The 22,099-nt window shown below is 31.8% G+C and overlaps 1 protein-coding gene across 1 annotated transcript; it reads left to right on the forward strand.

Moving 5' to 3' along the window:
* Positions 1-7,041: 7,041 nt before the first annotated feature.
* Positions 7,042-21,594, forward strand: LOC134683295 (uncharacterized). Its single transcript, XM_063542493.1, has 13 exons — positions 7,042-8,109; positions 10,141-10,241; positions 10,601-10,729; positions 11,280-11,369; positions 11,727-11,908; positions 12,452-12,647; positions 13,338-13,512; positions 13,982-14,260; positions 14,761-14,877; positions 15,823-15,984; positions 16,504-16,638; positions 18,336-18,460; positions 19,375-21,594. Exons 1-13 carry the CDS (start codon positions 7,107-7,109, stop codon positions 19,516-19,518), a joined length of 2,838 nt encoding a protein of 945 aa, XP_063398563.1. The 5' UTR covers positions 7,042-7,106; the 3' UTR covers positions 19,519-21,594.
* Positions 21,595-22,099: the final 505 nt, after the last annotated feature.

A 22,099-nucleotide genomic window follows, 5' to 3' on the forward strand; every position in this document is an offset into this window, starting at 1 on the left:
TAATTTGTTTAGTGCAAGAACATCGTCTATATAGCGGAAAGTAGAGTTAAAGAAAGATTCGTAACAATTTCTTTTTTTAACTTGGCATCAGAAAATTGCCTCAAATTAATAAACGAGTCAGAACAGAACGAGGAAGAATATAATTTAAAAAAATAAGATGTGGTCTGATTGCCAATGAGACAACTCTCCACGAGAGATCACATGCCTAATGAACATTTAATTTGTATTCAGTCTTTTTTCGATGCCATGCGCGTAGCTACGTTTACGTGAAAACGCCCGGGCGTACACTTGAATTGGGTAAACAAATTATTTTCATCTAAATAAAAATGAAAGAATTGGTTAACAGAACATCAATCTTCTACGTCTTTCTTCAATGGCTTGTAATTGCAAATAAAAGTGACGAAAATTAGTATCATATTATGATCATATTATATATTTGTTCATTTTCTGTCAAAGTCTAAATCTACAGTGAATTCTATATACTCACTTTTCTTGTTTTTTATTAAGCAATTCATTATGTTCTAAAATTGGATATGTAGTTGGCATTTCGGTTTTAAATTTCATCAGCAGTGGCAATAATAGAACTATATGTACATGTAGGTTCATTACGTGGTACGTGGTTAAAGTTTGAAGATACCAATTAATAACTTTGTCAAACCTTCGTAAAATGTTACGGTAGCTGGACAAAAACTGTTTATGGTCAAACGAGTATTTAGAGCAAAATGAAGAAATTATACATGATGAGTATTATGAATAAAACGAATGTCTTTTACAATCTTGGTTTAAAATTTGTTACATATCAATTTTTTTTTTTAAACCTTCGTCGAATTTATTTAAACTTTCTTGGGTGCTTTTTTTCATGGTAAATTTCTGTATCAAATTTGTTTTCGTTCATTTTTGAGTTTTATACCGACAGGCGCAATTTAAGTCAGACTAGCCTGGTCACCTTTTATAATAACATATTGTAGAGGGAGGCAAGCTTTCAAATACTTTCTTTCATTGAAATGAGATTACGACTTCGGCTGAGAGGGCATGGTATATATTGTCCATTACATATATTAACAACATTTTGTATACAAATAATACATTCTTTTTGAAGACAAAACCAGTTAAATATATTTAACAAAACTATCTGTCACAGTGATATATGAGGGTCTGGATTGGGGACAAAAGGGAGTTGGAGAGGGGGGGTCATCATTTCTATATTTCTTTGTTCTGTCATTCTTTTGGTCATTCTTATCTATTGAGTAAGAAATATGATTATTATTTCAGTTATGTGTCCCCAGAGACATATATACACAGAGATTGGCAACTCCGTGAAATCCCGTTAAAGATCGCGGCCCAGAATGAGATTCTCGTCGATAAAATTTAGAACATGCAATCAAGTCGGGGATGAATAACCTCGATAGATAATCAAGAGAAGCAATGGGAAAATTATATCAGATCATATTATAATTTCTTTTCTAATAAAAAAACTTGAATGTTATATTTATCTTTAAGCATTTATTGAGAAAAATATTGTTATATGATATGCATTTCATAATTAAAATTTCAAATCTGGTAATGCTCAATTGTTATAACAAGAAAATTTTCGGTACGGCATATATCTTTGCAATAGTTTGTTTAATTACACAGTGAAATTGTTCCGGTAATTAGGTCCTTAATAGAGTTGTGATTGTTGATTCACAGGTGTGCGATTACGCAATTTATTGCCCTCCGATCACCTGAATATTACCGGAGGTGAATTCTAAATGGATTATTACTTGGCAATTGTTTTTTTTTTAAATTTACAAATTCTGACATATTATTTTAACCATGACCAGAACTTTATTTTAACAGAAGCACTCGGCAATACTATAGTGTATATTCAATCAGGAAAACAAAAAGAGTCTTTTAACATGTAAAAAAAAAGAAATGAGGCAACTTTGTCATATCAGAGACATTATAAGTCTCTGGTCATATATATAAAAATATGTAGCCAGTAGAATTTTGTGGCCGAATTTTGTATCGTGAGAAACTGAATTTATATCTGTTTTAATTTAATTATAATGTTAAATTGTCGATTGACCTAAAATGAAATTATTTATGGAACATTTGCGTAAATTTCCTCAATGAAAGTACATTATAGTGTTGTCGAAATCACTATTTTTTGCTGCCATGAAATATTGAATATGAATCCGTCATTATTTGTGTTTTTTTAAAGACTTAATATCACAGACTTTGATTAAAAACAATATGTTTCATAAGTACAGTAAAATGCTCTGCTCAACTCTGGGAACATTATATCTAACGTTAATATGTTCCTGCTCAACTGTAGAATTTTAATGTTTTGTTTCATAAACCACTGGAGTATTTCAACATTCTTATCTTTACTCTTTCCAGAGACATATATACACAGTGAAACTTGAGTTTGAAATTAGAAAGATTTAAAATTGTGCACAAGTTTTATCTGATCTTTTGTGGGTTTATGTTGTTCAAGGTAATTTTCTGTGCAGTTATTTTCATTTCATTTGTTATTTTTTTCCTCTGTGTTACACGACCTTGTACTTTTTGATTTGCCCCTTGACATCTCCTGCTTCTGTTTAAACCTTTACCACAAATATCTCATCTGTTTTAAATAAAATAGTCTCATTCCCGGAATTTGTTATACAGGAATTCATATTAATATCAGATTTTTATAAGCATATCAACTGCTTGGTCTCTTCCCACAACTTGTGTCAGTTAGGACAGAATGCATCAATAGGTACATACATGTACCAGGTCATGGATATAATATAAGTACACGTTATGTGCTTTTGACCTTCACAAGAATTCTTAAACATTCATAAATGTGCAAAGAATATTGTTGTCGTTGGGTTGTTGTCTCATTGACATATATACCTCACATTTCTGTTTAGTCATAGCATCTGTGCCTTTTCAACTTATTGCAGAAAATATTACCATAAACATTTTTTCAAAACAGGAGAGATGAAATAGTGATCACAGAATGAGGACATGTAAACTTAAACAACACAACAGATAAATATAAATAAGCACCATTGACAATTTTTTAAAGGACTTAAACAAACATAGATGGTGACCAATGTAAGCGACTAGTGTACAGTAGCAGAGTGAACATTTCTTGCTTCTTTTTCTACACATTTTGTCATTTTATGTTAACAATTACATATGTTACTTTCCATGGAGAGGAAGGAATTTGTGAATAGAGTGGCCTTCTAATGATAGTCATACATGTAAATCCTTGTCTCATTAGCAATCATACTACATCATCATATTGTTATACATCTACATGTATGGTTTCTTGTAAAAACTATGTAAACTTTGTAAACATAAATAAGACTAATGAAGTTGAACAAGATATTTATTTGCTTTTTTATCCATTTTACAGTCAGGATAAGCACATGTACTTTTCTCTCTTACATAACCATTGTTAGTTTTAAGTATCACATTGATAGTAGTAATCAGTCCACTACATGACTGTGCCGTCACTTTTGGAAAAAGTCATCACTAGTTGTTTCTGTTTGCCAGGGAGTCTTATTTTCAATCAGAAAGACTTGGGAGTCCTACATTCAGCCCATGTATGATATTATATCTCTTGTGTGCTGCACTGATGCAGGTAAATTTGATCAGCATCTTTGTTCTTTTATAGCATGCAGGACCCTGTTAAAAAAAAGAAAGCTGTAAGATACTGAATGTAAATCTATATAAATTGTAAATGTCATCAAAGTGGTGGAAATAATGAAAAAAAAAACCAACTTCTATGCACAAATCAAGTATGTCATAGGAAAGTAATGCATGTGCTGGGTACAATAATTCTCTGAAGATGGAAAAGTTTATAAACTGTAAACGAACAGGGGTCTGTCTTGATATTGAAGCAAAACACCATGGGCGACTGCTATAATACTGATTTTAAATTGTAAATTGCATCAAAGTGGGTGAAAATATGATAAAAACAACCTCTCTATGCAAATTCAGTATGTCATAGGAAAAAAAATAATGTGCTGGGAACAATTATTCTCTGAAGATGGAAAAGTTTTAAACTGTATCCATGGACAGGGGTCTGTCTTGATATTAAAGAAAATTAACATGGCCGTCAGCTATAATACTGATTTTTAATTGTAAATTGCATCAAAGTGGGTGAAAATATGATAAAAACAACCTCTCTATGCAAATTCAGTATGTCATAGGAAAAAAAATAATGTTCTGGGAACAATTATTCTCTGAAGATGGAAAAGTTTTAAACAGTAGTCATGGACAGGGGTCTGTCTTGATTTTAAGAAAATTAACATGGCCGTCAGCTATAATACTGATTTTTAATTGTAAATTACATCAAAGTGGGTGAAAATATGATAAAAACAACCTGCATATGCAAATTCAGTATGTCATAGGAAAAAAAATAATGTGCTGGGAACAATTATTCTCTGAAGATGGAAAAGTTTTAAACAGTAGTCATGGACAGGGGTCTGTCTTGATATTAAAGAAAATAAACATGGCCGTCAGCTATAATACTGATTTTTAATTGTAAATTACATCAAAGTGGGTGAAAATATGATAAAAAAAACCTGCATATGCAAATTCAGTATGTCATAGGAAAAAAAATAATGTGCTGGGAACAATTATTCTCTGAAGATGGAAAAGTTTTAAACAGTAGTCATGGACAGGGGTCTGTCTTGATATTAAAGAAAATAAACATGGCCGTCAGCTATAATACTGATTTTTAATTGTAAATTGCACCAAAGTGGGTAAAAATATGATAAAAACAACCTCTACATGCAAATTCAATATGTCTGGGGAAAGTAATTCATCACGCAATTTGTTTTATTCCTTTTCAAATGAAAATGTTTTGATAAAAATTACGACAGTGCTAAAAATTTCCATAACGTGCATCTCGGCCCAGTTTCTACCATTATTAAATACTGCAATAAAACGTTAATCGTCTCAATATTTTAAATAATAACTACTGCAAACTGAATAAAACAGGGTAATTCATAGTAGAAATTGAAATATATACTTACATTATGCTGTTTTGAAATGCTTGATGTGAAATAAAAATCGAAGCGTGGTGGTGTACTTGTCGTGATAAAATCAATATGGCGATCTCGTTAAAGTCTCGTGAGATGCGTTACGTGGATTAGATTTCGTTGACCACTGTTACAGTTGCCAATCTCTGTGTATATATGTCTCTGGTGTCCCTTTTGAATTTGCCATTGTACTACACAAATGAAACCATTAATCAATTTTGATCAATATCTTATTGAAACCAAACACGGAAAAATATATATATTTCGATTTATTTGTGATAAATTGGATATAATGGATAACAATCAAATAGATCAGCTGAAATAAGTTACGTCGTCCTGACGGATGGCGGGTGACATATTGTTAGTGTACGATTCTTTTTTCATTCAGGTCCCTCATCGAGGTTCGGGCGTACACGTAAAAATAACCTAGCTACGCCACTGGATGCGTCTACGTAGTACGATCTACTATGTAGACGAAATGAAGGTCAACAAAATCATTGATAATAATAGCCTCCACGAAAAAAAATTATGAGACTTTTGTCTTCATTTCTGATGACTGTTTAAAAAAAAAGACTTTTAAATGATATGTCCTTTAAATTATACTTTATTCAAAAAAATTTGTTACATCTTTTGTGTGCCAGAGACATTCATAGATATAATAAGTAGGTTAAATAAATTTCTTCTAAGTTTTTTTAATTTCACATTCAATGTGGAATTGTTTAATCCTAAACACATGGCACTGAATATTCAACCAGAAAATTTTAATTCATATAAATTTTCTCTAAATGTTATGAAGTCTCTAAGATATCCTTTCTGTTTGTTTTGTTCACACATTGGCGTTGATATTATATCATAACGTATAATTGAATATGATTACCATGCAAGTGAGGGTTTGGTTAGCTATTAGACCCGGTTTAATTTCCCATTTAATTTTTCACATTAGAAAATGCCTGTATTTTGATTTTCCACAATAGGAAATGCCTGTATCAAGTCAGAAATGTGACAGTTATTTTCCACTCGTCACAGTTGATGTGTATGAGCTTTTGGTTTTTCCATGTGATAATGGACTTTTCGATTTGTATTTTCCTTAGAGTTCTGTATTTTTTTTATTTTTTTTATATATTCTATGAATCATAAAATAATTTAAAAAGGACAATGTCACTTATAGACTTTATAGTCAAATATGACTTGGCCATCATTTGGTTCTTAAATGGATTTATTTCAATAGCCTGACTTCTTTGTTAAAATAAATGTCTTCATATGATAAGAGTACATCGTACATTCTTTGCTTCAAAATAAGAACATTTTGGTTATCTATATTATCGAAATACGATGAATTTAGTGTTCATTTTTTTTTTAAATTCTTGAGGAAACCTTAGATCCCTTAGCCTCAACCTAGGATAAAAAATTATCTGTATCCAAAAATGCCAAAGTTGATGTCCATATGTTGTATTCATAGGCACAAACACTCTCTGGAGTCAAGGGTTGCGGCCAAAGTAAATATGCTAGAACTTGTTGAGAAGGATAAAAAAAAAAGAATGTGACCAAAATCAGAAAAATATATATTGAAGATATATACTGTTCCCAGCCGAAATTGACGTAACCGGCGACCGTAAACATGACGTATGATATATATAGTAGTTAACTTAGTACTTTAAAAGGAGTCCATACTTAATCAGTTTTGATGTGTTGTGCTTAAATGAAGATATTTTGTATCAATAGTAATATCTCAACTAAAGTCTAAGTCATGTGAAATTTTTAGTCTTTGTGGTATTTAGGCCTAATTTAAACAAGGCCAATGGTCATCTTGGATTAAAAATACATTAAAAAGTATGTTACCCCTTTATGAACTTAATCATTTCAGTTTGAAAAATATAAATATAGAAACATTTGCATATTTACAAAGCTGACCCTGTCCCAGATGTCTTAATGTTATGACAAAAGGATCAGTATTTAAACGGGGGTATTTTAAAATTCCCGCTTAATTGTACTATTTTACAAAGGACAAGTGCGCGTGACGTCACCGCAGTGACTCTTTGGTCAGAAATGGCGAACCCCATATGGTAGATCGAATGGGGCTTCAATATGTCGATAGAAGGGGGTCTGTCAAGTAAAGAATATGGCGGCACCCATGAAAAACATGCGACCGGCTTCAGTGTAAATAAAGGCGACATATCTGACACATTTATTGAGAGAACCGAATCATATCATAAAAAGAACAATGAAGATGAAATTTTGTCATTTCAAGATGGCGACATTATCGCAAAAAATATTGACACTGACATTGAAAATGTACAATTTCTATCAAGCGAAGATCTTGACAGCTTCAGGACAGATCCTCAAAACGATTCCGAATGGTTGAGAAGTAGACATGATAGTGATAACTTTGACATTCCTTCGTCGTCTTCTGATGAGGGTGATTTCTTTGAGGCGAGTGTTGTCGATCTCGCCTCGGGTGGTACCGGTATATCACTACCACTGGACAGTGATGTTTCTGGTGCTCAAATATTCATGTCTCCTTTAAATCAGCCTGTGTTCAGCACAACAGATACAAATCTAGTCATTCCACCATCTTCCATTCATCAAAATATTAACTCTGTATTAAATGCAAACATAATCACAGACATAGGGCAGTTGTCACAGTCTATTAAAAACAATGAACAAACTGATACATGTACTGCCGAAAACTCTCAAACCATAACAATAGTTGGACGGAATGAAGACATAAATAATGCTGCAAGACAAAGTGCAACCTACCATGTAGGAAAGCCGCCAGGTCATATACCTGAACCTACAGTATTGATGGCCCCTATCAATGCCAATAACCCACAGTTAATTCAAGCAACAGCGATTCCACAGACAATTCAAGTGATTCCACCACAGTCCTCAATGACTCCACAGGGGAATTTGAAGTTTGCCACTATTTCCATTTCAACAGACAAACCTTCAAACTCAACCCACATCCTTGTGAATACAAACCAGGGCAACCAGTTATATAAAATCAATACAGCTGATCTACAACAAGCCACAAATGCAATAAAACCAACACAGCCACAGGAGGGACAACATCAAACAATCCCACAAACAGGTTAATGCATTTGAAAGATTTTTATGATGCAATATAAATATAAACATGATAAAAAAATGTTGTAAGATTGCCAATGAGACCAACTCTCCACAAGAGACCAAAATGACTAAGAAATAAATAATTATAGGTCACCGTAATGTTCATTTATGCTGAAAAGGAAACATTTTTCAAAACAACCAACACATTTCCATATACAATGTATATTCTGAATTTCAATGTTTTCCAAGTTGGATCATTAATTTCACCATTGCCTTCCCTATATGCTATTATAAGTACTAGAAAATATGGTATGATCCACAATGATATTCTATAGCTAGAATTCAAATGAATATGGATGTACATTTCGGTCATACAGCCTTCAGCATGAACTGAAATCATAACATACAGCCTGCTTTAAGGTTCATCTTAAGGAATTTAAAAATATGGCTGTTTTTACACCTCAAAATTTTCTATGAGTACAGAGAAACTGGTACATATAGGAAAGTTTTAAGGCATGGCAGGAACTACATGTAGATATATAAAAGTTATATGAAGTATACGTTTCAGAAAATTAAAAACTTGCCTGGATTTTGATGTCCAGTTTTTTCCAGTCTGCAGAAGATAGCAAAATAAACAGACAACCGAGTTACATATGATACGGTCCACTCATTTACATTAGTAGGTTGAAAAAAAAACTTTACGACAAAAGAGATGATTTCAGCTTTCCAATTGTGAACTTTCCATTTCTAAGTAGCAACATTCCAGCAGCACCTGCATACGGGTTATATATCTCCCAATTGATACGATATTATTCCTGTGCTTGCATTTCCTATCATGATTTTCTTGATAGAGGGTTACTGCTCACAAGGAAGCTATTAAACCAAGAGTTCCAAATGGTGAAGTTGAAATCATCCCTTCGTAAATTTTACGGATGCCATCACGAGTTGGTTGACCATTATGGAATAACCGTTTCACAAATGATACCGGATATGTTCCTTACGTCATAACTACAATCCCCTTCCCTTTCATGAATGAGACCTACCGCATTGGACTATTTACTGGATTTGTAATCACATAAGCAACACGACGGGTGCCACATATGGAGCAGGATCTGCTTACCCTTTCGGAGCACCTGAGATCACCCCTAGTTTTTTGTGGGGTTCATGTTGTTTATTCTTTAGTTTTCTATGTTGTGTCGTGTGTACTATTGTTTTTCTGTTTGTCTTTTTCATTTTTAGCCTTGGTGTTGTCAGTTTGTTTTAGATTTATGAGTTTGACTGTCCCTTTGGTATCTTTGGTCCCTCTTTTACACAGTTTAAATCACCTATTGTCTGCAGATGTCAATTGTTCATCTATTGTCCATCTAAATCAACACTACTCACAACATGTATTATATGAAGGGAGATTCTCAAACCTCTTTTCCGACTTCGTTTATTTTGGCACCTTCTGCAGGAACGAAAAAAACTGGAAAGCAAAATCTAGTAAAAGTTTATAATTTTCTAAAACATAAAATGCAGTAACAATTAATATATCTAGTTCCTGCCATTCCTTAAAACTTTTGCAGGTGAATAGATTTGTCAGTACTCAAGAGTAAAATTTGTGGTGTAAATACGGCCTTATTAGCCAAAAGGTTATAATGAACCTTAAGAGCTGAACCCTGACATGAAGAAATGTGAAACAAAGTGAGAAAGGGAAAACCAACAGCCTTTCTATTATGAAACATTTAAATAAAAGAAAAATAAATAAATAGAAAGGTTGAGGGTCAATGAGACAAATCAAGCCATCTTATCTGGTCATATTAATTAATAATAGCCATGTGTCCTACAACAGTTCATTCTTGTAATACATATATATAATAGCCAGAGTCGAGAATACTTGTGAGTTCCTTGATCAGAGACTATATATGAAAATTCTTCAATTAAAATATAATTTCCTAAAAAGACATTTTTTAACATGCATGTAAATTTTTTTATATAAGCTCACAAAAATTGTGAAAAATCTATCAACTCTTGATTTTTTTCTGGTAACTAATGTGAAATATGTTTTTTTCAGGTTATTTGTTGTTAAGTCCTGACACATCAAACAATGGGCTGGTTAATATCGTACAGATGGATGGAGTACAAAAGGTCCTACAGCTAGAAAGCTCACCTAAAGTAGGTCCACATTAGACATTTAGACACTATTTTAGTATACCAAACATCATACAATGTTTGTTATAAAACAAGCTTTTAGTGAAATACACAATACATGATACCCAATGTAATAAAGTGATAATATGAGCAATGTAGGATATAATTATGGGAAGAAACATTGAGTGTAACTCAATTTAATAAGAAGAAAAAAATTAAATTAAAGAATATGATAAAAAATTTATTTATAGGGGGAAAACATAGAACCAGAAATAGTCTGTGTAGTTTATGAAATATCTTCACTTACAACATGGCATGCTGCTGCCTTCCAATTTCTTTCAAAATGTTTGGGCACTAAAAATATATTTCCTTTCTTTATTCAGGTGCTGATGAATTCTATGGAGAATAAGAAGGTGTTTGTTTGTCCAGTAGAGGGCTGTAGTAAGATGTTTAGGAGATTATCAAAATATAAAACTCATCAAATGAGACATACTGGAGAAAGGCCATTTAAAGTAAGAAACTTTTATTGCTTATTATGGAAGATTTTTAAGTGGAATATCCTAAATGTGTATTAAATATGATCAGGGCTAAGCAGATACACATACCTAAATATGATTATAACGTTATTCTGTATGAACATGATGATCATATTTTATATATACATTACAATGACATTCTAGATTTCTAACATCCTTATACCAAGTTTGCTGTCCAAACATGGACTGTTTGCACTCCTGACCATGGAAAAGTACAAAATGACCTTACCAGTAAATATCATCCTCCTCGTTGAAATAACAAAGAAAGACAAAACAAAACATGTTCTTTTTCCCTGTAGCATTGGTGCGACAGGATATAGTAATATTGGGCCTATGTCAAAGTGTCTTGTCTATCCAGTTTTGTAAACCCGGTCAATGGACCAACACAGTTTTTTATTGAATGTATCTTAAAGTTTGAAATCAGCAATGTCTGGGACTACAAATTTTAATACTTCACTACTCATCAATTAATTTAGCAATGTTTCTGTCCCTTGTCAATGTGCATATCTATTTATTCTATTTGCAGTGTTCCAAAGCAGGCTGTGAATGGGCGTTTACAACTCATTACAAGTTAAAACGACATGAAGAATCACACGAGGGCAGGAAGTCTTTCATGGTATGGTTCAAATAATAATCATGGCAGTAATAGCACATTGAATTTTTTTGAAGAAACTAATTGAAATCTTTTTAAAAAAACAACAATGATAGTTATTGATAAATTCAGATATTATTGGATAGCTTACTTTTGAGGAAATGACAGTTTCAAATTTAACTGTAAAATATTTGCAAGAGCTTGTTTTGGAACACATTTTATTTTTGTACAATGATGTATACATGATGTTTACATAGTAAAATTCCACTTGTCAACACTTTTATAGATTAGGTAAACAAAAAATGTGAAGCATTTATTACATTGATTTGATTAAAATGCAACTGACAATTATGTGTAACTATACATTATGATATATTTCAGTGTCCTATACCTGACTGTGGAGGGAAGTTCACAACAGTTTATAATCTCAACTCCCACATTAAGTTACACAGTAGACCGTGTACAGAGCAATGTCCTGTGGAGGAGTGTGCACTCAAGTTTGCTACCAAGAGACAGTTAGATGCTCACATGAAATCACACAGTGGGCATGAAAAAACATACAAGTAATTTATCCCTAACCAATATCTAAAGAGTTTTGTCATGTTGAGGACTTTCAGTATAGAATTTCAATCTTTTCTTTTACAAAGGTACCTAGTTCTAGGTTTCATTAGACATTTGAAGGATCATGTGCATAAAAGTTGATTTATTTTAATGTAGACAGTGGTCTAGAAAGAATATTTATAGGACACTCTGATCTGTAGAAGTATTACTTAGTTTTAAATTGAAATAGAAAAAAGTGGGATCCAATATCCAATTGCATGGGCCCGTGAAATGTCGTGCAGTAGTTTATATGGACTAAAAGTTTGCAAATGTTTGTTGAATCTCAATCACCAGATCAGTTTTATCTTGTGTACTTTATCGCGTTATAATACATTTTTCTAGTAAATATGGTTAAGTTTAACATTTTAAAGTAATAAAAATAAACTTCTCAATTCAAGCAATATTATAATATCACAAAAAATGACAAAATGACAATAATAAATCCTATTATGCATGCAATTATTTCTGAATTTACTCTTTATAATTATATATAATCTATATTTCAGATGTCCTCATGAAGGTTGCGACAAAGTGTTCATATCAGCATTGTCCATGGGTTCTCATCCAAGGGTTCATCAACATAACAAAGATGATCTGACCTGTACATTTGAAGGCTGTGGGAAGGTGTTTGACAAAACGTGCAGACTTAAACAACACATGAGATCACATACAGGAGAGAAACCTTACATCTGTGGCTTTGATGTGAGTTGTACATTAGGGCAATGATTGGTGAACATAATGGGTGATTATCTGTTGTCTAACTTAAAAGGATAATTGTGTATTTATCAACAACCCAAAAATAAGCTGGTCTTCAGGCTTCTTATTATTGATATTCGATTATCAATTAAGGTGGTACCTAACACTACAGGGAGATAACTCTGTAAAGTCAGCTAAATGTTTTAATTGCATTGTGTTTTAAAAGGAATATTAAGCTTCTCAATGATCAAAATTGGTGTCTGTCAAACTGCTATATAAGCGTGTATTTTTTCTGAAAAATACAGTTGGTTCAAAAAAAGATTTTTTTTTATATTTTTGTTGAAGGGTTAAAATCAATACTTTGACAAAATTTTATGAAAATTAAACAAGTCAAATTAATTTTAGTGGAAGTGTTGGGTACCACCTTAAATACCATTTTTCCTCTATTTTTCTATCTTTATATTTTCTTACCCAAGAAAATAAGATAAATCAACAATTCTAAATTAACTTACATGTTATACCCTATACCAAATTTTGCAATATCTTTGTTCTTCTAGTTTTTAAATCATAGGGCAGAGCAAATTTGAAACTTTTCTAAAGTTGTTTAATTCATTAAGATCTAAGAATGATACCTCAACCCTTTCATTCATATATTAAAAGGCAAATGACATTTTTTTTGCTTTCTTTGATTTACAGGGTTGTGAGTGGGCTTTTACAACAGCCAGTAAATTAAAACGACATCAAGCCAAACACACAGGAGTCAGAAAGTGGGTGTGTGATCTCTGTGGTAAAGCCTTCATGAGATCTGAGCATCTCAAAGGTCATAAAATCACACATTCAGGGGATAAACCATTTGCCTGTCCTGTTGAAGGTAAGCAAACAAACCTCCTTTTCTAAAGAGCTTCGAAACAACATATATCTTTTACTGAAAACTAAATTTTAGGTTTGCAGAAATAGGGGAGATTATTGAAAACAGCAATTAAAAAGAATTGATTTTCAGAATTTATCTTTGTGATCATATTCACTGCATTGTTAGTAGCCTGATTCTGATGCATTTTTATGGCAGAAATAAAACCTAACGATGATTTAATGCGAAATTTTATTTGCTGATGTTATTATTACCAGAGCAGAAAGTAGAAAAGTGTTGTCAGAAACAAAGCTAGGGCGCATAATCTGTATTTTTATCATTTTGCAGTTTTGACACTAAATTTTCAACTGTATTTTGCGTGCTTACTTTTGATAAAAGTGGTTGAATTTTTTAGACAACATTAGACTTTAAAATTGCAAAGACTAATCCGCTGTAGGTTGGAATAATGTAAATTGATTAATGTCTATTTCAGGATGTGGTATTAAATTCACTGCCAAAAGTAGTTTATTTGTTCATATCAAGAAGCATGAGAATGGTGGAAAGAAAGTGATGTACCACTGTCCAATGGAGGGATGTCTGAAAAAATACTCTAACAAACCCTCACTGAGGGCTCATATTGTCAAACATGTTAAACAGGTGATGTCTGAGGGTAACAGTACACAGGCTGACAACATAGATATCATGCCTTACCTAGACAATGATCTGCCTGATATTGGACTACTGGCATCTATAGATGGACCCAATTCTTCAGGTATTTAAACTTATAAGATGTGGGATACTGATTTATGTGCTAAAGCATGTGTTTTTAGATTTTCATAAATGTATCATTTCCAATGTGGTTGGGGGAGGATATTAGAATAAATTCTCAATAAGATCAGAATTATTTAGAGATCGAATTCATATATTAATTAGTACAACAGAGTAAGTATAATCATGGTATTAAATAGTAATATCCTAAATAGAAAAAAATATTTAAGGATTTTGTTTTTTTAAATCGATAAAGAGCATAGAACAAAGCAATATAAAAAAGATAGACAAAGTAAACAGTTTGTGCTACTTGCACAAAACGTTCTGACCAACTAATCATCTTAATACCTTTCCAGGATGGTTAGATATATTATACATCATTTATTCCAAAGGTCAAAGTTTTAAAGATATTTTGGCATTTACAGTAGGCAACAACAATTTGTCAATTGATCATTTTTAAAAGGGACAACACTAAGATTTATAAATTTCCATCTTTATTTTTAGAAGTTCCAGATGGTCAACCAGAAGTGACTGATACAGACTGTCCTCAGAATGCCCCAGTCCAAGAAACTTCCTCTGGACAAGTGATGATAGATCCATCCGAATTTATAGCATCTTCTGGTAAGATTCAATCGCATTTATAATTGAAGGTAGTTTTCTAGTGATGAAAACTAAAATGTGAATTTAGTGTACACCATTGCTTCAGACTTGTCATTTAATCTCTTGTGTGATACCTCTTCTTATTTAAAAAAATGTTTTAGTAATAATAATATATTTTTGTTGGCCATAACACTCTCATTCTAAAAACAGATTTTTATGATTTCATATGAACAGAAAAAGATATGTTAGAATTAATTTAAGACTAAAAGGAAATACCCCCAAAAAAATGTTAAATATGAAATTACAAGGATAGCTAGCAAAATTATAAAACAAAAAAGTTCAATGTATCTGATTGTCAAAACAAATGTTTTAATGTATGACATTCAGATAAACATTAAAAGCAGGATTATTATATATTCTATGGCTTCCATATTAGCCATTTATACCTATATTACTTATTCTCTGCTGGTGTTTCAGATAGTAGAGTTTTTCATGTCTTCAGACTGTTTGAAATGAATCGGAGCTCGTAAGGAATTGCTCATCTTTCAAATGAGCATTGAGGGACACCTTTGATATTAAAACTGTCATCTCAAAGTAGGCAATCCTGTAATACATGTAATCAGAAAAATTGGAAAAGATGATTCACATATACAACCAAGATCTGTACATCTCCAAGTTGGTTTCTATTCTCTAACTTCAGTTTGCCTCAACAGAAGGTTCTGAAACGTCTACACAATGCTTATTACCACAATACACAGATCAAGCTTGAATTTTGGTGATGTCTCTTTTACTATTCTAGAGTTATGCCTCTTTACAAATAGAAATATTGCTTAAGTTATCAACAAATAAGGACATGGATTGATTTAGAATTTGAAATATTGTAAAATCATATGTGTATTGCTGATAAACTGTGTTAATTTCTGAATGTCTTTTGGTATCTGTGTAAAGTATTTTATCTATTTGCAGGTATTTCAGAAACATCATTCATTACAACAGATAGTGGTGATGTCCAACAGATAAGTCCTGACGTCATCAACCAGATCCTATCCTCCATGGAACGGCAGGATCAGATGGCCACCACTACTACTGACACAATAGTGACACCCTCACCTAGCACCAAGACAAAAGGTAAACTTGTAATCCAAATAAATACTGAAATAAATGAACATTGATCATCTATGCTGCTTAATTTATTTGATAAAAATGAATATTCATCAAAGCTTGTTAAACAGATGGATTAAGATTTACCTGTTTCAGTCATGTTTGGCATGTTGAAAGGGGAGATATATGTTGTGCTTAATTTATTTGCATTATGAGAACATTATACTTTAATACTAGAAATACAATTTCCATGATCAGTATTTTTCATCAAAAGTAATACATTTGTAAGTAAAATTGTATTTTAGCATGATGTCACAATGGTCAAATAGGTGAAGGAAAACTTGTAGGATAAAATGCAACTGTATTAAGAAAAAGAAAGCATTGATGAAAACAAGATATTAAGACTCTTATGTTAGATTTGCTGGAGACCAAATATTTTTAGAGCCCAGTATATGAAATATTTAAAGTCATCAACATTCTACATTGTCTAAATATGAATACATTACAATCTGGTCATTGTCAGATTAAAATATATTTATCTTATAGGAGCAATGTCCAGTAGTAAATCAGGTGGTTCAGCAAGGACAGATTACCATGGTAACCATCTGATGAGTGAGAGAGCAAAGAAAAGAAGAAACAAGGAGGCATCATCCACTGCAACTGGTGACACTTCATTCCAAGGTAAATATTATTTAACAATGTTGATTTATTACTTTGTTGATTGTATTACATCTGCTGTTAAATTTTTAATGCATGCTCACATACAGTTAAGATTTTGGATTGGAACCAAGGGCAAATAATTTTGATTGTGTGATGGTTATAGGGTGCAATCAACAGTTTTTATAGGCCCGTCTAAAGACCAAACGTAATATGGTATCAACGTTCATCCATTGTCCACTGCTTCCACCAGCTTTTATGAAACTTTGTTGAATTGTTTATATCTATTGACGTAAGCTCCCTTTCCATTTTTATCAAAATATCAGATTTTTTGTTTCCATGTTGTGAAGTTTTCTCCTTAAAAAAGGGGAATTTTTCCAGTTTTCAGACAATAACTCAAAAATGCTTCCATCAAATTTAATGAAACTTTGGTGAATTGTTTATATTTATTGACATGTGTTCCCTTTCCATTTTTATCAATTTTAGATTTTATGTTTCTGTGTTATTAATTTTTATGCTTAAAAAATGGGTGGTTTTCCAGTTTTCATACAATCACTCTAACACTTTCACAAACTTTTGTGAATTGTTTTGACTTGTGCTACCTTTCAAAAATTTAAAGAAAATGATCAACTATAGGTCACTATATGGCCTACAACAATAAGCAAATCCCATACCGCACACTCAGCTATACAAGACCCTGAAATTTAAGACAAATGTTAACAATTCAAATGAGCAAACTAACAGCCTAATTAATGTACAAAAAAAATCATTTAAAGCATAAAGACAAGCTGAAAGGGCAACAGGCATATCATGCACTTGTAGCGCAGCTCTTTATTTTCTATGAAGTCATATTTTGAGGGACCATGAATGATTGACCCTTAATGGTGGTAATGTTAATAAAGATACTTGTATAAAACTAGATATCACTAGAATCGGAATTTTATCTAGTTTATAAATTTCATAGATTTTTACCTTGTAAAATTTATCTTTCAAATGCTTCAGTGTTCATTCGCCCCCCTCAAAACATTAATCTATTTTTAACCGGATTTTTGTAACAAAAATGTAGGTTATTGATTTGGGGATGCACGGCGGGCAGTCAGGCGTGCGGTAACCAAATGTTGTCCGTGCATTTACTCATGAAATGTTCAACCAAAGCTTCCCAAATTTGAATATGTTGTTAATGATGACAAAATGGAGGTCAAGTTCCATAATGACGATTTTGACTTATACCATTCAGGAGTTATGGTTCTTGAAAGATTGAAAAATGGCTTTTCCAGTCGTGTCTGTGCATTTACTCATGAACTGTTCAACCCAAGCTTTTCAAATTTTAATATGTTGTTACTGATGACAAAATGAAGGTCAAACTTAATAATGTAGATTTTGACTTTTACTGTTCATCAGTTATGGTTCTTGTGATATTGGCCTGACACAAATAAATGTTAATAGATCCGGTTTGCTGTCTCTTGTTTTAAAATATTTCAATCATTCAACCTATTTTAATTGAAGCTAGTTAATATATGTTTACAATCAAATACAAAAAACGTGGTAACTTTTGCACCAATTGTGTTGAAAAAAAGGGACTTCCCTCCATATCTATTTTAAGTCGTGGGGAATAACCCTTAATTTTTTTATACGAAACTATATAGGACCCATGGGTTGTTGGAAGGTCAGCACAAAACAAAATAGATTTATACAATATTGTTTGTATTTTATACTTGCAGATTCAGCAGAGAAGAATAACTATATGACAAATTCCTTCACTTCAGGTGATGGCATGACATCTAGAGGGATTACATTCCGAGATCCAGAGACAGGGGTGTTGTATCTACAAACCCAGCTATTACAGGTTAGTTCATATGAGGGTTGTTAGAAGATCATGTTTGATTTGGTCTCTACTTCTGTAATTGTTAATCATTAAAAATTTTAATATTTGTTTTAAAGAAAAGAATATAGATAATTTATTAAATTCAACAAAAAGAGAAAGCTTGAATACATTGTTTCCTCATATTGTATCTACATGTATTTTCTAAACCACAAAAATTCAGGAAAATATGTAATTGACCATTAATGATAGAATTCTTGGAGTTTGATCACTTTATTTAAACTACTTCAGTGGGTACGCTTTAAGGAGGTTGGTTTATTATTTTTTATGGAGAACCACAAATTTAAACATTAAACAAAGTACTTATTTTCTAAAGTCTTCTATGCAGACTTTTCTAAACCACTAAATCATATATCTATGAATATATATATTTGTTCCTCAATCGATGAAAATTAATTCATGGAAATAAAAAATTACTGTGTACAATAAGATTACTTAATGTGAGGAATTTGTCTCTAAAATAACCCAGTTATCCTTGATTAATAATTATTTAACTTTTTAAAGTAAATTTCTCAAAATGCACTGTGCGACACTTATAAAATTAGTAGCTGGCAATGATTATCCTACCTTTGTGGTATGAATTTAAAAAATGTGAACTATAGTCAAGTCACAACTTCTCCATAGATTAAAATGAATATAATGCAAGAAGAGGTTGTTATGAATCAATTATGATTCCAAAGCAGGATACCAAGAAAAATCAAATAAAATGCTTGGAAGCTTTATAGGAACAAAGGATTATTGCAGAATGAATAATAGTAGTTTTACACAAGTTTGTCCTCATTCAAATGTGCATATCCAATCATTTGAAAACTTGTTACTTAAGTTTTATAATTCGTATATAGTGAACATTGGTTCCAAATTATATTTTCTTTTTAAAGGATGACCCACCAAATATGGATATGTACTGTGAAGACCAAGAGATTTCTCCTGACCTGCCAGTGACTTCGTGTACGCCTTTACATGACAATTCTTCTATACCAGAATTTACTGAGTCCACGATAAACTTGCAAGATTTAGAGTAGAATATATATTCCATAAGTTATTGGGTCGCAATAAACTTTCAAGATCTGGAGTAGATTATCTATTAAAATTTACTGGGTACTAGAAACTAACGTGATCTGGAGTAAATCATTACAGCTGATTATACTGCCTTGTTACAGGCATTAATTACAAACTGGTCAAGCAAGCATTTATCATTATACAATAGAATGATCTGATGTGGTTTGTTTTGTTAGGCCAAAAAAAAATATATGTCTGTTTCCTGCTGCCAAGGCAATTAAATCAGGGTTGGTAGGTCAGATTTTTTTTTTTTTAATTTTTGCACTCCCTGTCAGATTTGCAGTCGGTTAAATGTCATGTTTGGTTAGTGTCCTGTACCCCAAAATGATTTAATCCCTTTAAAGAAGCTTTAATTGAATAATCCTCCCAGTGCCGACATTTTTTAAACCTTAATTGTAGCACATTTGTGCTGGGAGCAGCCATTTAATTGTTTTGTTATAGTAAGATACGGATCTGGTTCGGACCTGAAAAGATTTGAATAAAAAGATCTAGGGTCGGTTGGGGAAACAGGAAACCGACATATATTTTTTTTTGGCCTTACATTTGACCAATTTGTAACTTTTACCATCTAATTGTGAATTTTGAAGGGCTTGCATGCATGTCAGAAGCTCATCTAGTGAAATGGCAATATTGTAACTTCAAAGTTCTGATCAACATGATCAATATGTTTATCTGAATGTAACTTTGTAGCTATTTCAGATGAATTGATTCTTGGTCTCATCATTTTCTAAGTTTAAATCATGCCTAAATTGTCTTAATGCAACATTTATTTCTGAAAATACTACATACAGTAGAAAATGTGATAATGATTTAAAGAACACTGGCATATATCATGGCCGCAATGATAATTTATTTTATGTCAATGAGTGTGTAGCTAAAGATAATATCTTTTGTTAGCTTGCTTGCTAGCTGAACCCTCCTTTAAGAGTAGACAAGTTTGACAGATAACAAAACTATCTGTCTGTAGGACTAGGCTACTTCGAAAGGAGGGTAGTAAACCTTACTTAACAATGACTTCACGGTTCAGCTAGTAAGCAAGCTAACCAAGGATATTACCTTTAACTACATACTCATTGAAATCTGCTGTAATTAAAAAGATTTAAATTTTATATAATCCAAAGGAATATTTTCCTTGTTTACTTTTTGTTATAATTTAGGGTTAATTTATTCAGTTATAGGCACAACTGACAAGAATTTGATTTACAACAAAATGCACATTTTATAGTGCACAAAATAAAATTATCTTTGAATTTTGTATTAATGTATTTTGTAAGACTTTGTGATTAATGTTGACTTTTGAAACAAAAGTGCTATTATATTCAATATAATGTACATTATAATTTTGAATGTGCAATATTCCTGTAGTTATAGCTGTTTTAAAAAAGGAATAAAGTGATCAAAGATTTATTGGAAATTCTGTTGGCCCAATAAAATCAACAGAAATTTTATGTATGATTGTAGCAATTGATTTTCTATTAAACTATGATAAAAATATTAGGAATCAAACATGCACAGAATTTTCTAACAATTGAATCGGCTAAATAAATCGGTACTTTGTTAAGAGGCAACACACAACAAGTAAAAAGAAATTGTTTAAAAAACAACTGAATATTTTGATCACTGGAAATATTTGCTAGTAATTTTACATTAGGCATTACAGATCTGTAAACAATGAAAGTATTTAATGGTACAAATGTAATTCTGCACATCCAGTTCTTATACATTTTAAAGAATACTGTTTGGGATTGCTTTAATTTCACAATTTTCAGTTCGGAATAAATTAATATTTAAGTATAAAATGATGTTTATAGGAATACTATTATTTCCAATGCAATTTATACTACAAAAGTTTTGTGTTGTCTGTAAAATTGTTTCTGAAATGTGTAGAACAATTGTCGTGTATTTTGTAAGATTGAATTGTGAATAAGCAGGTTTTACTGCATACTTCATATAGAATGGTTTTTCCATTCATCATTTAGAATTGTATTTTGTTACAATTATAGATGATATATTGTTATAAATAAATCTGTTGTCAGTTATATTTGTTTTCTTACAAATGCCTCCTGAAAGTCGTATAGATTATTGATACGAGAAACATTTTATACCAAAACCAATTTACCTATTTACCAAATTCTGTTTGCACATCCCTCCATTTTGTGTATCTATAGTTGGAATAATCAAATTACTGTTTACTTTTATATGTCTCTTACTGAGTAAGTGGAAGGGGACTTTAGGTTTGTCTGTCAGTCCAGCAAATCAGTTGTGTACACTTTTTTTGTGCATTCTTAAAGATATTGATTGGAAAATTGGTATATAGTTTAATCATGACAAGCTACAGATGAAGATGGAGTTTTGTTCTGGTCTGATGATTTTGTGAAGAGTTATGATCCTTGGACTTGAAAAATTCTCTTAAAAAAACAGTTTTCTACACTTTCCATCAAGATATTGATTGGAAACTTTGTATATAGTTATATCATGACGAGTTATAGACCAAGTTTGAATTTGATTTCAGTCAGAATATTTGTACAGAGTTATGCTCCTTGA

Source organism: Mytilus trossulus, chromosome 9 (assembly GCF_036588685.1).
Source record: "Mytilus trossulus isolate FHL-02 chromosome 9, PNRI_Mtr1.1.1.hap1, whole genome shotgun sequence".
NCBI lineage: Eukaryota > Metazoa > Mollusca > Bivalvia > Mytilida > Mytilidae > Mytilus > Mytilus trossulus.